General features: G+C 38.9%; 1 protein-coding gene across 13 annotated transcripts in view; it reads right to left on the bottom strand.

The window, feature by feature from the left end:
* LCORL (ligand dependent nuclear receptor corepressor like) overlaps positions 1–12,515 on the bottom strand; it is a 112,940-nt gene extending 100,425 nt beyond the window's left edge. For 3 of the 13 annotated variants that reach the window (XM_053672475.1, XM_053672474.1, XM_053672476.1), the window contains exon 1: positions 11,150–11,520. In XM_053672475.1, the coding sequence (XP_053528450.1) occupies positions 11,150–11,387 (238 nt within the window). In that variant the 5' untranslated portion in view covers positions 11,388–11,520. Of the gene's footprint in view, positions 1–4,647; positions 4,710–11,149; positions 11,521–12,199 lie in introns of those variants that run through there. The other 10 variants (XM_053672478.1, XM_053672481.1, XM_053672480.1 and 7 more) reach the window with 10 other exon arrangements.
* Between the last annotated feature and the right edge of the window lie 7,714 nt (positions 12,516–20,229).

Here is a 20,229-nt window from a genome sequence, read left to right as displayed (position 1 = left end):
AACAATATTTTAAAGACGCCAGTGAAAAAAACTACACAAGTGCCCATAATCAGAACTAATTAATAGAATCATCTATTTGTCAAAGTATCTGCTTTTCCCATTTAAAGAAACAGTGCTCTGTTTTTAAAAATAGTTCCTTCTAAATCTAAAAAGCCAATTGAAAATTTATAAAGAAGGAAGTTTTCCCTTTCTTTTCTAGCCAAACATGCATTTTATTGAAGTATCTTACATACCTGAGGAAAATCTAGTTCATTTTTAAAAAGACTACTAATTTTATGAATTTAAGAAATACAGTGACTCCCATCACTAGAATTACATAATTTTTAAAATGTCCAGAATGGAGTCCTGGTTGGCATAGCCCAATGGATTGAGAGCGGGCCTGCGAATCAAAGCATCACGGTTCAATTCCCAGTCAGGGCACGTGCCTGGGTTGCAGGCCAGTTTCCAGCAGGGGACACATGAGAGGCAACCACACATTGATATTTCTCTCCTTCCCTTCCCCTCTAAAGATAAATAAATAACATCTTTAATAAAAAAAATATCCAGAATGGGTAAGTCTGACTTATTTTCAGTAGAATAATAGTCATACTGCTTCCAGTACACTTATCCCCCACTTTTAACTCTGCAAAAATTAGCTTTAATTGTTAGCACACCTTTTCCTTGCTTCTGGTTTCTATGAGAAGTGATGCTTCATAAGAACAATCTGAGCCTCTCTTCACCCCTGGGAAAGTGAAGTGACTGACCTGATTTTGGAAGGAAGAACTGAGGAGAAAGAGCTTAGTTCTGTTCCTTTTCCCCTTGGTAGCAAGCTACTGGGAGAACATACCTGCAGACAGCACATATTCTGCTCTCCTTCCCTAGTACACCTAGGACTGTGCATAAATTAGCCTATGACAGACCACCTGATTCTCCCACCAAGCTATTCTTCTAACCTGGTCTCTATTAGTAATAGAAGTGACATTTTGGTTTCCATCTTTCTCCTTGTTTTATTTTTTGAGTTGTTCAGAGTCTAATTAGAAAAGAAAGGTGTCATTTGAGAGTACTTCACCAATCTAATATTTTAATATATTAAATATATAATAGATTGCTAATTTCCCCAATTTTGACTTAAAAAGGGCTGATTCAATTTTGAGCTTCTTTAAAACTATTACAAACAGAAACCCCTCAAACCTGAACCAACAGATGTTCAAAAATGAAAATAAGCAGACTTATCTGATCATGCTTATTACCCATTAAAAAAAACTTCAAAGGCTCATAATTTCCTCCTTGCAGAGGCCATAATTTATACTTCTAGTCCCACTTCCTACTCCTACCTATATTCCAATATTAGACTGCTGAATATTTTCAGAATATATCATCATTTTAGACTTCTATACCTTTGCTCGTTCTATCCCTCTGCCTATTCCCTCCAACCTACTCTCCTGCTGCATCATTTAAATTAACTTAGGGATCAGCAAACTATGGCCTGTAGGCCAAATCCACCTATTTTTGTAAGCACTTTTTTTTTTTTTACCGGAACACAGACATGCTCATTCATTTATGTAATGCTTTTGTGCTACAACAGCATAGTTGAGTAGTTGCATTAGAGACCACATGTCCTTCAAAGCCTAAAATATTTATTATACAGCCCTTTACAATAAAAAGGGCTGGAATCCTACTTGCATTCAATCTTTTGAAGTCTAGTAATTTCAGATCCTTCAAATCAAAATTAGTCGCTCCCTCCTCTGCCTTTCCATTATATTATACCAACTCTAATATTTAACATTCCTAATAATTGTGAGCTCTTTAAAAGCAAAGTCTAAACCCTGTTTCCAGTGTAGACAATATATATTTTTTTACTCAACCCACAGTTTTTTACCTTTCCCAACACATCACATTCTTGGGGGAAACATTTTGGAAAAAACTCCTGCCCTTTTCTCTACCTCTTATTCAGTCCTCCCAAAGGAAAGAGAAATGACTAATACTGGCAACATCCTGATTGTTGTTTGTAGTGGGATGGATTAGTGTTTTAAAGGTCATTTTTCATGCATGGCCAACCCTTCTGCTCACTCTGCTTAGACAGACATACCTAATAATAAGCAAATCACAGGGCAAACTCACTGGGGTAGAACGTCCCTATATTTTAGAAGAGCCTCACAGCTTCGGCTGCTCTGTCTATAACAGATTGGTAAATTCAGTCAAGGGGAATGGGCAGGTAAAGAAGTTCAATGCCTAATTTTGGCCTCAATTGCAAGTCAAGTTCTTCAATACAAACTTATCATTGAAAAAACTAGTATTTTTAAACCAAGCTTATAGATGCAGAGAACAAATTGGTGATTACCAGAGGTAGGGAACAGGGGGCAGGTGAAATGGTGAAAGGGGTCAAAAGGTACAAATGTCCAATAATAAAAAAAGTAAGTCATGGGGATGTAAAGTAGAGTGTGGTGACTATAGTTAATAATAATACTGTATCGCATTTGGGAAGTTGCTCAGAGTAAATCTTTAAAGTCCTCATCACATGAAAAAAATCAATTGGCACATAGTATGACTCCAAATACTTGACTGACAACAGTAAATTAATTGAAAAAAATCATTCCTTTAAAATGTGTAACACACTAATGCCACATACACCATATCTTAGTAATGAACTTAGTGGTAAAATACTTTTGGAGAAAAATAAGAGAGAAATTTAGAGTCCGCGTTCAATGATTCAAACCAAAACCATCCCATTTTTCATTTAATTTATCTGGCTCAATATTTTGTACTATCGAGTCTCAGCTTAATTAAATAACATGAAATAACCATGAATAATATTTTTAAGTGTTTTTTTTCTTTTACTGACTCCAAAGAGAGGGGAAGGGAAGGAGAGGGAAAGAAACATCGACTGGCTGCCTGCTGCCCCTACTGGGGATTGAACCCGCAACCCAGGCACCTCAGGGAACCATACCCAACCTACTGAGCCACACGGGCCAGGGCATCATAAGTATTATTGACTCATGAAAGTATTCCTCATCTTACTTAATATTGTAAATGTTATCTCCCACCTAAAAAGCAAACATCCCTAGACCCCAGATTCTTTCAATTACTGCTTTATCTGTTCTTCCTTAAACTGTATCTTCTCAAATGAGTAGTCTACTATAAATGTTATCTCCACTGATACACATCTTAGTTACTTTCTAAGCTATTACAATATGGTTTCCATCCTCACACCACTCTGTTGAAATGCAGTCAAGGTCCCTGTTGCACAGTAGACATCTCATCGACATGTAACAATCCCTCCTTATTTTAACACACTTCTCTTATATTTGGTGATACTACTCTCCCCTGGTTTTCTACTTAGCCAATGGACTTACTTTTAGTGTAAAAGTTCAGTGGCCTTACTATGAGGCTGTTCTTCCTTTGCCTAAAAAATTAAGAGTCCTTAAAGGCAAGGCACTGAGTACTCTACTACTATCATTATACTCTCCTTTACCCCTGGGCAATCTTATCCATTTGCATGCTGTTAATTCCCTAATTTATATCTTCAGCTGAGAAACCACTACTACATAAGTATTATAGCATCTTTCATAAAAACAAAACTAGTGGACATTTCAGGACAGATATTATCCTAGTTTGATAGACTTCCATCTGTGGAAGGTGAAGTGACTTGTGCCTAAGGTTATAATGGTGTAGATTAAAAAAGGAACGGTGTTCTTTCAATCCTTCATTCTGTCATTTAGGAAGGTTTAGTGCCTTGTCACTAAATGGATTACTATTTAAATATGAAGACTACTGGATAAAGTCACTTCCTCTACACATACACCTTACACATATCCATCAGAAAAGAACTGGCCAATTTGAATTAATGGAGAAAGGTTCTCAAACTTGTTTTTCAACACATACTTTTCTTAAGACTCCAGATTGCAACTGAATTATAAAGGTGACTGAGTATGTAGGGTAGAAGGTATAACTAAAAAGATATTCAAGAATTTTGGGCAATGTGTGTAATAGAGAAGTAAAAGTAAGATGTAAATGGTTGGGCTGTCTAAAGAAGAAAGCAGAAAAACAAATAGGGAAGACACAGTCTGGTAGACTATGATCAACTAACTGAATATGGTTAGGAGCTTTTAGTTGATGAAAAAGGATAAATGGGAGATACCACTGCTTTGTAAACTACAATACCAAAGCAGCTATTTCAAATAGTGATTAAATGCAGGTTACAAGCTAGACTGAAAGACAGTAAAACCAGCAATGCAGATATTGACATAAACCAGAATCTTACCTGAATCTGCACAAGTACTTACTTTATTTAAAAAAAACTGAATCCAGGAGATATTTTAAAGAAAGTAATAACTTGACAATACATTAGGGTAAAGAAAAACAAGAGGCAATTGTAAGTAAGCAGGATAGCATTGTTGCCAATTGTGGGAAAACTCTATAAAAGGAAATGAGAAGATATTTAGAAAAGTGATTCTTTATATTGTAACTTATATTTTCTAGAAAACACAAAAATTCTCAAAACATTTTTTAGAGAAAGAAGGGAAAGGAGAGAGAGACAGACAGACAACAATTTGATGTTCCACTTATTTATGGTGAGCTGCCTGGCTAGGGCTTCAAAACAAAATTTTTATTTAGCTTTAATTAAAAACAAAGTGCTATTGTTCAAACACAAATATGACATTTTGTTACCTTAGTTTCCTAGTAGGAGCAGTAGGTTGGTCTGGGCCTATTCACATTCTCTTATCTATATTCTGTGGTGAAAAAAAAAACTTTTGAAAGATTTACTTAATGATAACATTCAGCCCCAAGTATGGACTCTCATAAAATTAAGTGGGCCCCCAAAATGTTGAACCTATGAACCTAGTGCTCTAACTGTTATCTATCACCCATGAATGCTGGCCACATGTACATCAAAAGGAGGGAATACTATCAAAAAAGAAGCTCTATACGTAAAAAGTAGGATTTATAATTGAAAATTAGATTTACTAGTAAAGAAGAAGAAATTGCATATCCAAATATCTACATGCCTTTCTGGCTCCTCCCACGGCTGCACTGGGATAGAAGAACCAGGGTTGAAAGTCATACAAGTCAGGGGGATCTACATGATACAGTAAACATCTGCTTGTCAGGGTGCACAGCCAAGCAGGAAGGGTTGTACACATGCAGCCAACCAAAGGAAAGTGACATGGACACAGAGAGACTGTCCCATGCAAAAGGGAGGCTACACTATGTTCCAACCAGCCTATATCTCAAATCTAACATCGGTAAAAACACAAAATCCCCACACTGCTGGGTCCTAAAAGTAGCAGAATTTTACACTTCCAAGTATAAAATAATCCAGACGTACTCAGAATTTCAAATTTTACATGCAAAATCTATTGATATACCCATTTTACAAAGAAATCTGGATATATGTCTTAAGCACTCTACTACTCATTATCATCATACATTCCATTTGTCTAATGCATGTTATTAAGCAGTACCATAATTTACATCTTTTTAAGTGGATAAAAAAATCTGCTAGTGCTTGGGAAAAATAGTTGTAACACAAGATTTGGGGGTAGTTGACCTATCATACTAGTGTTCATCAAATCCAGATTTCTAAGTAAATCTACTCTTCTGGGATTTACATTGCAAGAGTAAGAAGATGAACTAGAGGATAGCAGAAAACCAAAAGAGCAGAAAGCACACAGCAGCCAGAAAGAGGTGTTAGGTTGATTATCTAGAATTTTATTTACCTGGGCTATCCCATCCTTATGTGCTTTAGCTCTATGAAGTGCTACCACAACTTCTTCAGAGGTTAAAAATAAAGGACATGAATATTCTCTGACATTGATATTGCTGATTATAGATGGGGCATGTAGCCTGGAAGAAAGTCTACTCAACAAACACTTGCAGAGTACAGTGCTCTAAGACAGTGATGAGGTTAACAGGAAGACTAAAATAGAGAACACGTACCAACAAAGAGTAGTTTTAGTATCACATAAATTTTTTAAAATAAATTTATTCTTTTTAAAGATTTTACTTATTATTTAGAGAGAGAAGAAGGGAAGGTGGCCCTTCGATGTGTGGTTGCCCCTCATATACCTTCATTTGGGGGGACCTGGCCCACAACCCCGGCATGTGCCCTGAGAACTGAACCAGCCACCCTTTGGTTCACAGGCCCATGCTCAATCTACTGAGCTACACCAAACAGGACGGTAAAATAAATTTAAATTAATGTTTTGTTTTTAATTACTACAAAGCCAAAATATTCCTTAGAATGTAAGAAGGCATCAACTGTCTTTTGGTCTCATACACAAAAAGCCACAATTAGGCTAAGTGATATTCTATGACTCTAGACCTCTATGACTCTGGCTCTGGCTCTATAATACCCTGGAATACATATCATTTCTGCTTGTACTATTTTTTTCTCTAACATGCCTCATGATCTTTTTATCATTCATCAGCATTCCCACCAGGAAGAATCTACTGGCAAAACTGTAAAGCTCAAATGTGCTAATAGCCTGTGTAAATCAATAATAATAATAGCAACATTTATAGAATGCTTTCTATGTGTAGGTATAATTAATATATATCAACACAATTAATTCTCAAACGAGCTCATTATCTCCACTTTACAGGTAAGAAACTGAAGTACAGATAGGTTAAGTAAATTGTCCACACTGTAACTGGTAAAGCAAGGATGCAAACACAGGTTTTACACTATTCAAATAAAAGACTGGGGGAAAAATTAATTAAGCTATAGATGTGGCTATTATCAACAGTTTTGAAATAAGTGGTATCATGGTAATTAAGAGCTGCCTGGAACTACTACACTACAGAACTGCGCTGTCTGATGCAATGTGGGAGCCACTTGCCACATGTGGCTATTTGCACCTGAGCTGTGGCTAGTCCAAATTCAGATGTGCTATATATGTAAAATACCTAATTTCAAGGTCTCAATATCAAAAAAGAATGTAAAATATTTATTAATAAGTTTATAAGGCTTAAGCTAAAATATTTGAGTATAGCAGGCTAATTAAAATTGTTTTGTTAATGCAGTTAGTAAAAAATTTTTAATTACACATTTGGCTCCCATCATATTTCTATTGGACAACACTGATATGTAGAAAAGTCTCTGTGGAGTTTATACAATAATTCTAACCAAACCTTCACCATTTTGTTTTGCTGTTTCAACCTTAGGCAAATCAATTACACTGCTTATTAGCTTTCATTTCCGAAAAATAAGTTTTAAAAACAGTCTTGAAACCTAATGTTCAGATTTTGGTATTTAAATGTATTTTCTACTCAAAAGAATGAAGAGCTCCTTGGATAGATGGCTGATGTTAGGGATAGGAAACGTAATGTAAAAGATGAACCTGGAATATGTTGTTTTGGCAGGAAGTGATAAAAAAATCATTGGGTGGGGAAGGATAAGAAGAGGTGTGGTTTGTCAAAAAAAAAAAAAACACAAACAAACACTGGAACTAGGTTGATGAGGCAGGCTCCCACTGACCAAACTGGGACAACAGAAAAAAATGGTAACAGTAATGAATTTAAGCAGTGCTTAAATTTGAATCCACGAATTGATAGTGATAAAAATAACTAAGTAACTAAATAAATAGTGAAGCATTTGGGAAAGACTGTTTTATTATAGAAGATCAATTACTAACTATGGAAGGAATAATGAAGTTATAAAATCATGAATGGATGTTAAAACTTGTGGGTGAGCCCTGACCGGTGTGGCTCAGTTGGTTGAGAGCTGTCCTGCAAAGTGAAAGGTTCCATTCGCGGGTCACCCTGGTGCCTGGGTTTTGGCCCAGTACCTCGTTGAGGTGCCTGTGAGAGAGAGGCAACCAATCAATGTTTCTCTGGCACATCGATGTTTTGCTCCCTCTCTTTCTCCCTCCATCCCTCTCTCTAAAAATACACTTAAAAAATCTTTTAAAAATCTTTTTTAAAAGCCCTGGCTGGTGTGGCCTAGTGGATAGAGCACTGGCCTGAGAACTAAAGGGCCATAGCTTCAATTCTCACTCGGGAACATGCCTGGGTTGTGGGTCAGGTCCCCAGTAGAGGCAAGGGAGAGGCAACCACACACTGAGCTTCTCTCCTTCTCTTCCTCCCTCCCTTCCCCTGTCTAAAAATAAGTAAATAAAATCTTTTAAAAATTAAAATAAAATATTTTTTAAAACCTTGTGGATGAAATTCTGATGAGGATATATAAATATCCTATTTCTCGAAGTGTTTTCCTCAAAATTACAGATTAATTACAAAAGGATAAATGATAACTTTTAGGAAGAAATATGGAGAATAATGCTTTCACCAAATTTTCAAAGCCAACAATACAAACCTCAAGATATGGTGTACTAAGTAGCACAGGACATCTATCTTTAGAGTTATTATTGACAAAAATGTAAAATCAATTTGATCATGAAAAAACAACAGGCAAATTCAAATTTGGGACACATTTTATAAAATAACTATCCTGTACTTTTCAAAAATTGTCAAGGTTAAGAAATACAAGAGAAACTGAGAAAGTGTTCCTCATTAAAAGAGACTAAAAAGATGTGATGACCAAATGCAATGCACAATCCTGGATTAAGGGGAGGAAGAGCTTACAGATAAAACAGAGAGATAAAATTTGAATATGGACTGAGATTTAATAACAGTATTATGTCAGTGTTAAATCTCCAGGGTTTAACAACTGCACTGTGGTCAGGTAAAACAAAATCTTTGATTTTAGGAAATATACACTGAAGAATTTATGAGTAAAGAGGTATGATATCTGCAAGTTACCTTCAAATTATTTTGAAATAAGATGGATGGACAGAACATGAATAGAAGGCAAGAAGGAGAAAGCAAATGCAGCACAATATAATATAATTAGTGAATGTGGGTAAGGGTATATAGGAGTTCCTTATATTATTCTTTCAACTTTTCTAGTCTGAAATTATATCAAAATTAAAAGTAAAAAAATTCAAAACAACAAAAAGAAAAAACTTGGCTTATCTCCTAGATCAAATATTCTAATAGACCATACAAGTTTTAATAATATTTAAAATTACAAAAATGCATTTCTTTTCTTTTGGACTTAACCCTGTTTCAAATTTGTAACTTACCACTTACTAATTATATATTCCACAGGATTCAATACTATATCTGTTATATCTCAATATTATACCAAGCACTAGAATACTATTTAATGTATGCAACAAGCATGAAAACATGTTAGATGAGCAAACTCAAAATTATAGAACATGATGATTATAGAAAAATAATAAAATACTGTAAATAGAGGTGCTGATTGGGACATAGAGCTTACAGGATAAATCTTCAATTAAATTTTAAAAAAAGAAATAAATCATAGTCATGAATCAGAAGAGATGAGTTCCACAAATAGAGAAAGGTAAATATAATCTTCCTTATCAAGAGTTATACATCTTACTTAACTACAAGCATGATGAACTTTCCCCCCATAAAATTAGATTATGTATGTTACAAAAGAAATGAATCAGATTACTTTAAAAGACTAACTTTACGAATGAAGATTTAAAACTTCACTACTGGCTCGATACTTACTTGCTGTACAACCCTGCTTACAATTTCCTTATTTCATTTAAAAATAACACTTTTGAATCATTTTCTTCCCCAAAGGCAGAAAGGGTATTTTATAAAAATGATTTCAAGCCATAAAAGCACAGAATATGCAATACAGAAATATATGTGTGTGTGTATATATACATACACATATATTTATATATACACATACACACATACAAACATGAAAAAGAAAAAGACTATGGCATTTACAATTGTTTACAAAGTAAAATATTAAATGTAAGCACATTAATAGCAAAAGGTAAATTAAGATAAGTATACAAACTTCACTTAATCCCAGTTTACAGTATAAACGGGTGTTTCACAGATAGGGTACTGAAAACCCAATCAACAAGTATATATCCTGTTTAAAAGTTTTATTGTTTATGTAAAAATAACAATGGCAAAAACAAAGTATTAGATGGGTTTTATTGGGTCTCCTGACTAGAACTGGCACTCTGGTAAACAATTCTCAACTATAGTTAGAGCCCAGTTAAAATTTCTTTCAAATACTGTATAAATATATATTACATTAAAAATATTAACACAGAGATTGCACATTACACATAACAGCATTAACTCAATTTTCAATGTCTCCCAATCCTACTTCAAGTAGCCAAGAAGGTAAGGCAGAAAGTTCTTTTTCCCATCAAATCTAGTTAATTTTGTGTTTAATTAATATTTGATTATTTTTCAAAAGCACATATATTTTGAGTTCAGAGCCATACTAAATGTATCTAAAGAAGCAAGAAGACAACAGAATTAAAAAACCCGAAAATATTCAAAACCATAAAATTAACCAAAGATATCTCAAATCACTGCTTGCCTCGGGAAAACTTAACACAATAACATCGCCGGCCCGTGTCACAATGTTGTTATCCTGCCTGATTCCCACTCAAGGAATTCAACAATTTCTAAGCAGGCCGTCAGTGGAAGAGATCTTTACAGGAGCAATTATAAAAACGAGTCCATTTTGTATTCAGGAAGCACTAGTAACACTTAGCTTAAAATGTTTATATTAAGAATACCCTGAGGTTTTCTTACGCTTCTTTAAAGAACTAAAACTATTTATGAATACTTGACTTTTACCAGAACGTTTCCTTAGATAAGACCAAAACAGATTTTTATGTTTAAACAGCAAATTGCTTAAACATAACTCAAATGCCCCTAATCAGAGTAGTCGTCTTGTACGTCTTTCTATGTCCATCGTATTCTTCAGCGCACATTTCTGAGTTGAAGTTGTACTAGTTTATCCTACTGCGATCTCCTTTTCACTGGTGAAAAACAAGGAAGACTTTATTCTTCCTAACCTAATCTTTATTCAGGCCCTAACCAAACAAATTTAAGGGAGGTGGGGATATGAAGAGGCGCAAGTGGCGACCGAAGAGATGGAAACAAGGTAAGAGAGTTGTTTTCTTAAGGCACTAAGATTAGTGCCTTAACTCCCAATGCCAAGATTTAATCGCCAATCAAGCAAGCTGCTGCCACTATTCACTCTTCTTTCGTCTTTCCCTACTCTCCTACCCAAGACACCTTTCCAAAACAAACACGCACAACACACCCGTGTTCATGCCATTACCCGTGTCGACCCCTTTCTGTCCACTAAACCAACCTGCTGGACAACCAGCTCCAAGCACAATGTTCCGCTCTGACAAAACAGCGACAGCGGCAAGGTCCGGCAGTCCCCACCACCTCCCTCCACCCCGAGCAGCCCGTCGAATGACAGTCCCGAGCCCAGAAGTTTGAAGCAGAAAGGATTCCGCCCCCACCGAAGGGGAAGACCGAATGGCAGGAGAATAGGATGGGAGGCGGGGTGGGCGATGTGTGTGTCTGTGCAGGGACGGGTCCATCACATGACAGTAAAAGAGGACCAGAGTCGTCGGGGCGTCCACAAGGAGAAGGGGGTCGAGAGTGTCATCGCTATGGCAACAGCCCCCTAACCCCCACCACCGCCGTCCAGACTTCCAAAGAGGGAGGAAGAACTTCAAATCCCAACCGTCAGCGCTCGAGCGGCTCCTTCTTAAAGGGGTACACACAGCGCCGCCGCCGCCAAGCGCGAGAGGGCAGAGTAGGGCGCCCCCGCCCCTCGGGCGACGCCCCCAATGCCCCTAGCCCCCCGCCAGCCCACTCTTGGCCCCAGCCCCGCGAGCGCCCGGGGATCGCCCGGGTCCCCCTCCCCTGGAACTCCGCTGCCTCGGCCGGCCAGGTCTCCGGCGGCGACAAGGGGGTGTGTGTGCGCCCGGCGGGGGCGCGGACCAGTCCGCCTTTCTCCCGCCGCTCCTCTCCGCCTGGCCGCCGACCCGCTGGGCCGCTTCTTCCCTCCTGACAGGGTGGACGCGGGCGGCGAGGGGCGCCGAGGAGTTTCGGGGACAGCGCAAGCGAGCGGTTCCCCCCGGGGCTCGGCGAGCGGGTCCGAACTAACAGTTCCTGGGGAGCCCAACAGCTGAAAAGGGGAAGAGGAGGAAGCGCAGACCGCGCCGGGCGAGGAGCCCCCAGACAAAAGGCGAGCGCTGGGGCCGCCGCGCCGCCGCCGCTCCCATCTCGCTCCCCCATTGAACTGACCCGAAAGGGAGATTCAACTAAACCCCTCAGCCACAAACTCCTCGGGGTTGCGGCAGCAGCCGTCGCGCGGGGCCGGCTCCCCGGCCCCTGTCTGTCTTACCTACACAGTGCATGAGGCGGTGGCGCCAAGAGTCGAGTTCCCGCCGGAATCCTCTCCTCTCCGCCGCGCACCGAGGGCTCCGGCACTGAGCGGCGGCGGCGGCAGCAGCGGCGGCGGCAGCGGCCATTCTCTCTCTTCCCTTGTCCATCTGCGTCCCGCGTCACGCGCCCTCATTTACATACGAGCGGCGCAGGCACGAGGCAGGGGCGCGAGCCCTCGGCGCGAGCCCCGGAGCGCGCGCCCCCCGGAGGGGGGTTGATTGACACGTGTCACTACCTTCCCTCTGCCCGGCCCTCCCCCTCCCAACCGCTCCCTCTGGGAGAGGCGGGGGAGGGAGCGCGAGGAGAAGGAAGCAACCTGCCGCTTCCGCTGACCCCGCCCCCCTGCCACTTCCCACTCCCTCCTCCCACTGGAGTTTACTCGAGCGAGCCATACAGCTCCCACCACCCGCGAAAACCCGAGCGTGAGCTAGAACCTCCGAGCCCGGCCAGGAACCGGCGTGCTGTGGAGCGGACTAACAACTCCTCCCTTCTGCCTTCCCGTGGCGACTCGGGCTGCCCGTAGACTTCACTTCCCAGTCTCCATTGCGCCTGAGTCCCTGAACGGAGCCAGACGCTGCGGCGCCATGTATGCTGGTCCTTGTAGTCCAGCAGGGATGGGCACCCTTTAGTCCTCCCTGCAGACTAGGGCTTGTTGAACGGCTGGGATCGAAGACCGGCCTTCGACTTCCCGGCGTTTCCCCTCTGGTGGACCTGACCTCTAACGCTCTGCGCTCCGAACTGCGCTCTGCTCACGTTGCCTGGTCCGACCCAGCAGCGTTAGCTTCTTTAGGTTCAGCGATAGAAGGGCGGCGAAAACTGCAAGAGTTGACCGCTCCTTGCTGGTTCAAGCTGCACTTTGTGCAGTAAGTGTTGGAAACTTTTGGGGACCATTGTCATCAAGCTACTGCAATGATGGAGTGAGCTGGTCATTAGGCTGCATCCCAAATAACTGCCGAATAACCGGAGCGATCCCGCAGTAACAGCAGTTTCCAGGGAGAAGAGGTCTCGGAAACTGAAAATATTTGTAAGGATTAGGGAAAGGATACAGGGCGTATTTCACCGAAACTTAGTTACGGGGGAATTGGGTGTGACTGAATGAAAACCTCCAAAGAGGAAACTTTTTATCATCCTCAAAATGTAAACTTCTGGAAAACAGGGACCCGTTGAGACTTCTGTCCGTGACATGTTTCACTTGCCTGGCCCTAGTACAGTGCGTAGCACGGCATTTAGGACTTTACAAATGTTATGGGATGAATTCTGCACTGTGCAAGGGCAAATATTTTTTCTTCTTCAGAGAGAACTTTTCATTAAATACGCGTATCAACGTCAATGACATTTTTGACTTTTGCACTACAACAATTGTGTGTGTATTTATACGTGCAGGGGGTGAACCAAAACTTTACTGAGAAGTTCTGTGTATGGCCGGAAATTTATGCACAAGTATGTGGGAAGTGTTTTAATTCTTCCTGGAAACTACTATGAATTCTCAGTTTAGTACCACCCTCCCTGTTTTGTGGCTTATTTTTATCCACCTTTCTTTTTTTTTCTACAAGAAAATATTTAATTGCTCGTCATAAGCTCTCTATAGTGAAGATATAGTTTTATATTTTCACAGATTAAGAAAATGAAATCTAAAATCTCATAATCACCTTTCTAGAATGTTCATTTTGTGAAGGTTCTTTAGGAATTATCGGTGAATGGTTTCAGTTACAGATTACACTCAGAATAATTAATTGCCACGATGATCAGCACTTGTAGCTTTCCTGATCATTTTTACAGTAATCTACATTAGTTAGGATGGGTTAGTTTATGGTATAATAACAAGCAGTTTTGAACAAAGGATCCAAAATTAGGGGGGGCCTAGAGAGTGGAACTTCACAGCAGGTCATTGTCACCAAGCAACCAGATGGCTTAGGAAGGCCCCACTCACTGCGACTTCTCCACTTGCATGATAGACTCAAGGAGGATGAATGGCAAAGTGGTTCTTCCTGAAAATGATACAATGCAGCCAATTCCACTCACATTTCATAGATGAAATCAAATGATAGAGGCGTGTCTATCTTCAAGGGAAGTTTGGAAGTATAATCCTACTATTTGCCCAGAAGAAAGATAACCAGAATTTACTAGTGAACAGCACCAATGATTACTGCAACCTATCTTTCTAGTCACCAATTTATAGTTCATTCTCCTTACACTACAGAAATACACTCACTCCTATCACAAGTGACTGAGATAACTCACAAGTTCTATTTAGTAATGGTGGTGATCTCAAACTGCAGGATCTCTGGGTGATGAGATAACATGGTAGTCCCTGTTTTAGAACAGGAATAAGCCTCTCTTGTTATAGAGACCTGAAAAGACAAAGGATCAGTCCTCTTTGCTTACACACACATGCATGCACACACACATTCATGCACACACACATTAACACACAATGGTGGGACAGAAACAGAATAAACATGGTAAAGGAGAAGAATGGGAGACTCACATGAACAGTTTTAGCAAATATTTTACCACAGCTAACACAGATTATTAAATTTCTAGCCTTTCACAATAGTTTCCTTGCCACCATCCACTGAGTGTGTAAGTCATAGCCACATATTTTAGGTTTTCCACTGTCATAACTCTACCTCCATCTGGGTACCAATTTCCTGATAGTTAGAATGTGCTATGTTATGCTCCAGTAACTGAAACTCAAAAGCTTCTCCACAGCTAAAGAAAACAACAGCAAAACAACCGTATGAGAAAAGGGAACCAACTATATGAGAAAATATATTTGCCAATGATACCTCACACAAGGGTTTGATCTCCAAAATATATCAAGAACTCACATGACTCCACCCCAGGAAGACAAACAATTCAGTTAAAAAATGGACAAAGGATCTCAACAGACACTTCTTCATGGAGGACATACAGAGGGCCCAGAGATGTATGAAAGGATGCTCAGCATCACTAGCCATCAGAAAGATGTAAATGAAAACCACAATGAGATACCACTTCATACTGGTCAGAAGGGCCATCATAAGCAAATCAACAAACAAGTGCCAGTGAAGTTCTGGAGAAAAGGGAACCCTAGTGAACTGTTGGTGGGAATGCAGACTAGTGCAGCCACTGTGGAAAACAGTATGGAATTTCCTTAGAAAACTAAAAATGGAACTTCCTTTTGATCCAGCAATTGCAATGCTGGGATTATACCCTAAGAGCCCTAAAACACCAATTCAAAAGAACATATGCACCCCAATGTTTATAGCAGCACAATTTATAATAGCCAAGTACTAGAAGCAACCTAAGTGCCCATCAGTAAATGAGTGGATCAAAAAACTGTGGTACATTTACACAATGGAATTCTATGCAGCAGAAAGAAAGAAGGAGTTCCTACCCTCCTCAATAGCATGGTTGGAACCAGAGAGCATTATGCTAGTGAAATAAGCCAGGCAGTGAAAATCAAATATCATGTGATCTCAACTATAAGTGGAACCTAATCAACAAAGCAAACAAGCAAGCAAAATATAATCAGAGACATTGAAATAGAGAACAAACTGCCAGTAATGAGAGGGGAAAAGGGAAGCAAAAACGGGGAAAAGGTCATCAAGGAACACGTATAAAGGACCCATGGACAAAGACAAAGGGGAATAGAATTGAGGGTGGGAAGTGGGGGTGGGTGGGGTGAAGGAAAGTGGTGGTGGGAAAACTGTACTTGAACAACAATAAAAATAAAGGAATAAACAAAAAATTAAGTAAAAAAATTCAGTGACTTAATACAAAGATTTATTTCTTGCTTAAACTATATGTCCTCCCAAAGTCGGTGTGAAGGAGGGTGGGGAGATCTGTTCCATGTCCATTCAGGGACCCAGGTTTATGGAGATCCACCATCTGGCACCTCCCCAGTCACCACAACAAGAGAAAGAAGATGTTAAATCACTGTCCAGCTCTTAAAGGGTTCTGCCAGAAGTGATATATTTCACTGGGTGAAGCATGTCATGTGGCCATGCCTAACTTCAAAGGAGTGATAGACCCTATAGCTCTGCAGGTGTAACCAACCACCTCAAAATTTAATAGCTTAAACATCAACTATTTATTTAGGTCACAAGTCTATGGAATGGCAACTTGTTTAGGTGCAGCTGGCTAGTTCAGCTGGCCTGGGCTGAGCACACTCAGTTGTTTGTGACTAGCTTCCTGTTAGAGTGACAATTCTGTTTCTGAAGTTGAGTTGACTGTCATCTGGGACAACAAAGCAAGCAGGCCAGTTGTCCCTCATTATCAATAAGCTAGCCTTGACTTGTTCACATGGTAGCAGTCACAGGGTTTCAAGGTCAGCAAGAGAGTAAGCCTCAATGTGCAAGCATTTTTTAACTTTGGCTTTGGTCCCATTTGTTCCATCCAGTTCACAAGGCTAAAGGAATCATGGCCAAGCTCAGAGTCAATGAGGGGAAGCAGAATCTACCTTTTCACAGGAAGAGCTGCAAGTCACCTTGCTGAAGAGTGTGGATAGAGGCAGAAAAATAATCCATGGTTACTTTTGTAGTCTACTGAAGATGGGTAAGTGTAATTTACCTTGTTCCCCAAAGGAAGGGAGAATAGAAATATTAATGAACAAAACTAATGAATACAATATCTCTAGAAGTTTTAGGCTGGATATCCATTAATTCAACGGTAGTGGAGGATCACACATCCAAGATTGTCTCCTACACTGGAAATCTAGTTACTTGCAAAGGAAAAGTTAAGGTTCTTTGGAAAGTTGTTTTTGGTCTGCAATTTATTTCCTATATATAGCAAATCATTTGTTTATTGCTGTGTAACAAGCCAATCCATAACTTAGTGACTTAAAAGAACAACCAACCAGTTGTTATTGCTGGAAAGTCTACAGTTCAGATGGGCAGTTCTGCTGATCTGGCAAGGTTCTGCTGATCTTGGCTGGGACTGTTCATGCTGGAAGCTGCATGGACTAGGATGGCTTAACTCTGGCCTGGAGTTTAGTTCCCATGTGCTGAAATAATGGGAATGACTGAGCCATGTATTTCATGTGTCTCATTGCTCAGAGGCTAGCTAGAGCTTATTTATGTAGTGGCAGCATGTCAAGCACAACAAGAGCATAAACACTAATGTGTAAGTGCTTTTCAAGTCTTTGCTGCATTACATTGACTTGTGACTGTCCCATTGGCCAAAGCAAATCAGATGACCAAGTCAGAAGTCTGGAAGACACTAACAAGTGGCAGGGATGCAGAAAGGTGTTAGCAAATTGGGTACTCAATCAAATCATTACTTCAATCAAAGCACTATAAATATCCATCAAGGTCACTATTACCTAAAACTGGTAAGTACATCTATGGTGTTCTTATATAGTACCAAGTATAGACATAAATTGCTGGGCAAATTAATAGTTTCTTGGTTTATTTGAATACTTGGATGTCAATTCCCAATCTGGGATATGCTTTAGGATACTATGATATAAAGTTACACATAAATTGAAGCAGTTTGAAATACACATATAACTGCAGTGGAGAAACCTGAAATCATAGAAGGTATGACTACAATGTATGTTTTCTTACTTTGCAAAAAAAATAATCCAATATACTAGCAGGGTTGCAAAATACCTACTCAATTGTGAATTATAAACATGTAACTAAATAACACACATTTTCTAATTTAGCATTTTAAACATTTTTGTATGCACTAGATATTTGTAATTTTAAGGTGTAATGATTAGCTGCCTTAATTAATGATAAAGTGATTTATAGTGCTGAAAAGGCATTTTGGAGTAAACTTATTAACTGCTTTAAATACATCACACTATACTATATTCCCTTTAGTTGTGAACTCTAATGTACTGCAGTGATCAGAAATCTAAAACTCAGACAAATTTGATCAACCAATTATTTAGGACATAAAAAAATAGCCCCCTTAGACTTTCTTATCAGCTACATTACCATTATGTTAAATTCTATGCAAACACCTTAGATTCATCCATGATTATGAGTCACAGATTTCTCAGCATTGTTTTTCTTATAGGAGAAAGGACCCTAAGAACATCACCATCTCAGCTATTCATGCTGATGCATTTAATTTCAACAGTGCAGTTAAATATTAGAGATATCTAAAATATGTGAATGATTTTGTCTTCTTGATGTATTTTCAAATATCATGAATATCTTTTTTATACATTTGGTAGGGAGCAAAGATAAAATTTCACAGGAGGGAATAAAAATTGAAGAGACAGAAATATAATGGTGATGTGTTTCATTTCTTAAAGAGTAATGGCTACCTATTTCCTTTTCCAAGACTGTCTTTAGGGTACCAAAAAAAAAAGGCATGATAGTTGATCTAATACTGTCACCCATCTAAGATACTGCGTGGTATCTTAGATTTTCTTTATGTTCTTTGTTAAATTCAATCACTGGGTATTTAGAATACTGGGTATTTAGAATATTACTACTACATCCTGTTACCATCTTCATATTAAATATCCTCTCTGTGGACAGAATTTTCATTGCATTAGGAACACTCAGGCCCTAACCTGTCAGGATAACCAATTAATAGGGTGAGCATGTTTTCTTTTCTTTTCTTTTTTTAAAACAATACCTTTGAACTTGGCATCTGCTTTTTAAAAATAGCCCTTCCTATCTATTATCTCTTATATCCAGGCAGATGATAATAGGAGCTGATCTATCACCATTCTTTTTGTGTCCACTTGAAATCATTCTCCAAGTCTAACTCATTATAATTTCATTTTCAGCCTTTTAATAAAATTTCAATGTATTATATACTTAGGGTGGCATTTTTTTTCGATTTATTCCAATTGCATAGTTCAGTATGAAATTTAAATAAAAATGTCATCTATAGCACTTATACCACTACCGTTTAGAGACAGTACAGATCATTTTGGTCAAAACCCTAGTTTTGCAGATAGGGAAACTGAGGTCCAAACAGGATAAGCAATCTATGTAGGCCACACATCTTAAAAGCAGTAGTAGTACCCAAACTAAAGACTGGATTTTCTGATTCCTAATCTTGACTTTTCTTTGCTGTAATTAAGCCATCATTTGTTGAGCTCTGACATATATTATTAATTCATTTGACCTTTATCATAACCATACATAATAAATCCTATTATTGTTATCCCTGTATCACAGGGAAGGTATTAAGAAATTGGCTCAGAGGAGGTAACTTGTTCAACATCACTCAGCTAATTTGTGGTAGAAATGGAATTTGAATTGCTGTCTTTCCAAATTTAACTACAACTTTACATTGGAAAGCAGAAAAGAAGGTGATAAAACTGCCTCAGAAAGAATCAGAAATTGAGAAACTTGGACTTTATCTGATTTTTATGAGGGACACTGATATTTGGGGAAAGATATTGACAAACACAAAAAGCATGACCCCACAGTGTTTAACATGGTCACTGAGCCGTACTGGGGTTTTTGCTGCTCCTCATCTGATAACTTCCATGTTCTTCTTCTGTCACAGAAATTGTTCAGTATTTCCCAACTAGCTGTTCACTACTCCTTTCTGTGCTCTTAAAAAACATTTTATTTATACTTTTTCTCCTAGGTCTTGCATTCTTCCGTGCATTATAATTACAGTATTTATGAATGTATCTTATTGTTTCATACTCCCACCTTGTAGATTATGAAGTCAAGGTCTGGGTATTCACCATTTCTCTGGGCTGGTCTTCTGTATTTCGTTTGGTAGCAAAGACACTTTTGCTAAATTAAAATGAAAGGGCAACAATGTAACTTCTAAAAAATGTGAAAAATATAGGTCTTCTTTTACCCCCACACCCACCACCATTCTATTCATAAATCCAAACTTATTTTACATACGTGATGTCAAGAAAATGACAAAAGGAGGTGGCATGTTTGCATTTTACAGGAGTTATATTTCATGCCAAGGAATTGACATCATCTGGCCTTTCTGCTTGTTGAAGCCCCTAAATATAAAATGAACTACGAGATTTTATATAAATAAAGCATATCCCTTTACTTACTAAAA

The sequence above is a fragment of the Artibeus jamaicensis genome, unplaced genomic scaffold (genome assembly GCF_021234435.1).
Source record: "Artibeus jamaicensis isolate MK-2021 breed Jamaican fruit bat unplaced genomic scaffold, CSHL_Jam_final contig_76, whole genome shotgun sequence".
NCBI lineage: Eukaryota > Metazoa > Chordata > Mammalia > Chiroptera > Phyllostomidae > Artibeus > Artibeus jamaicensis.
Note: the sequence above shows the minus strand (reverse complement) of the source record. Positions and strands in the feature narration are given on the sequence as shown.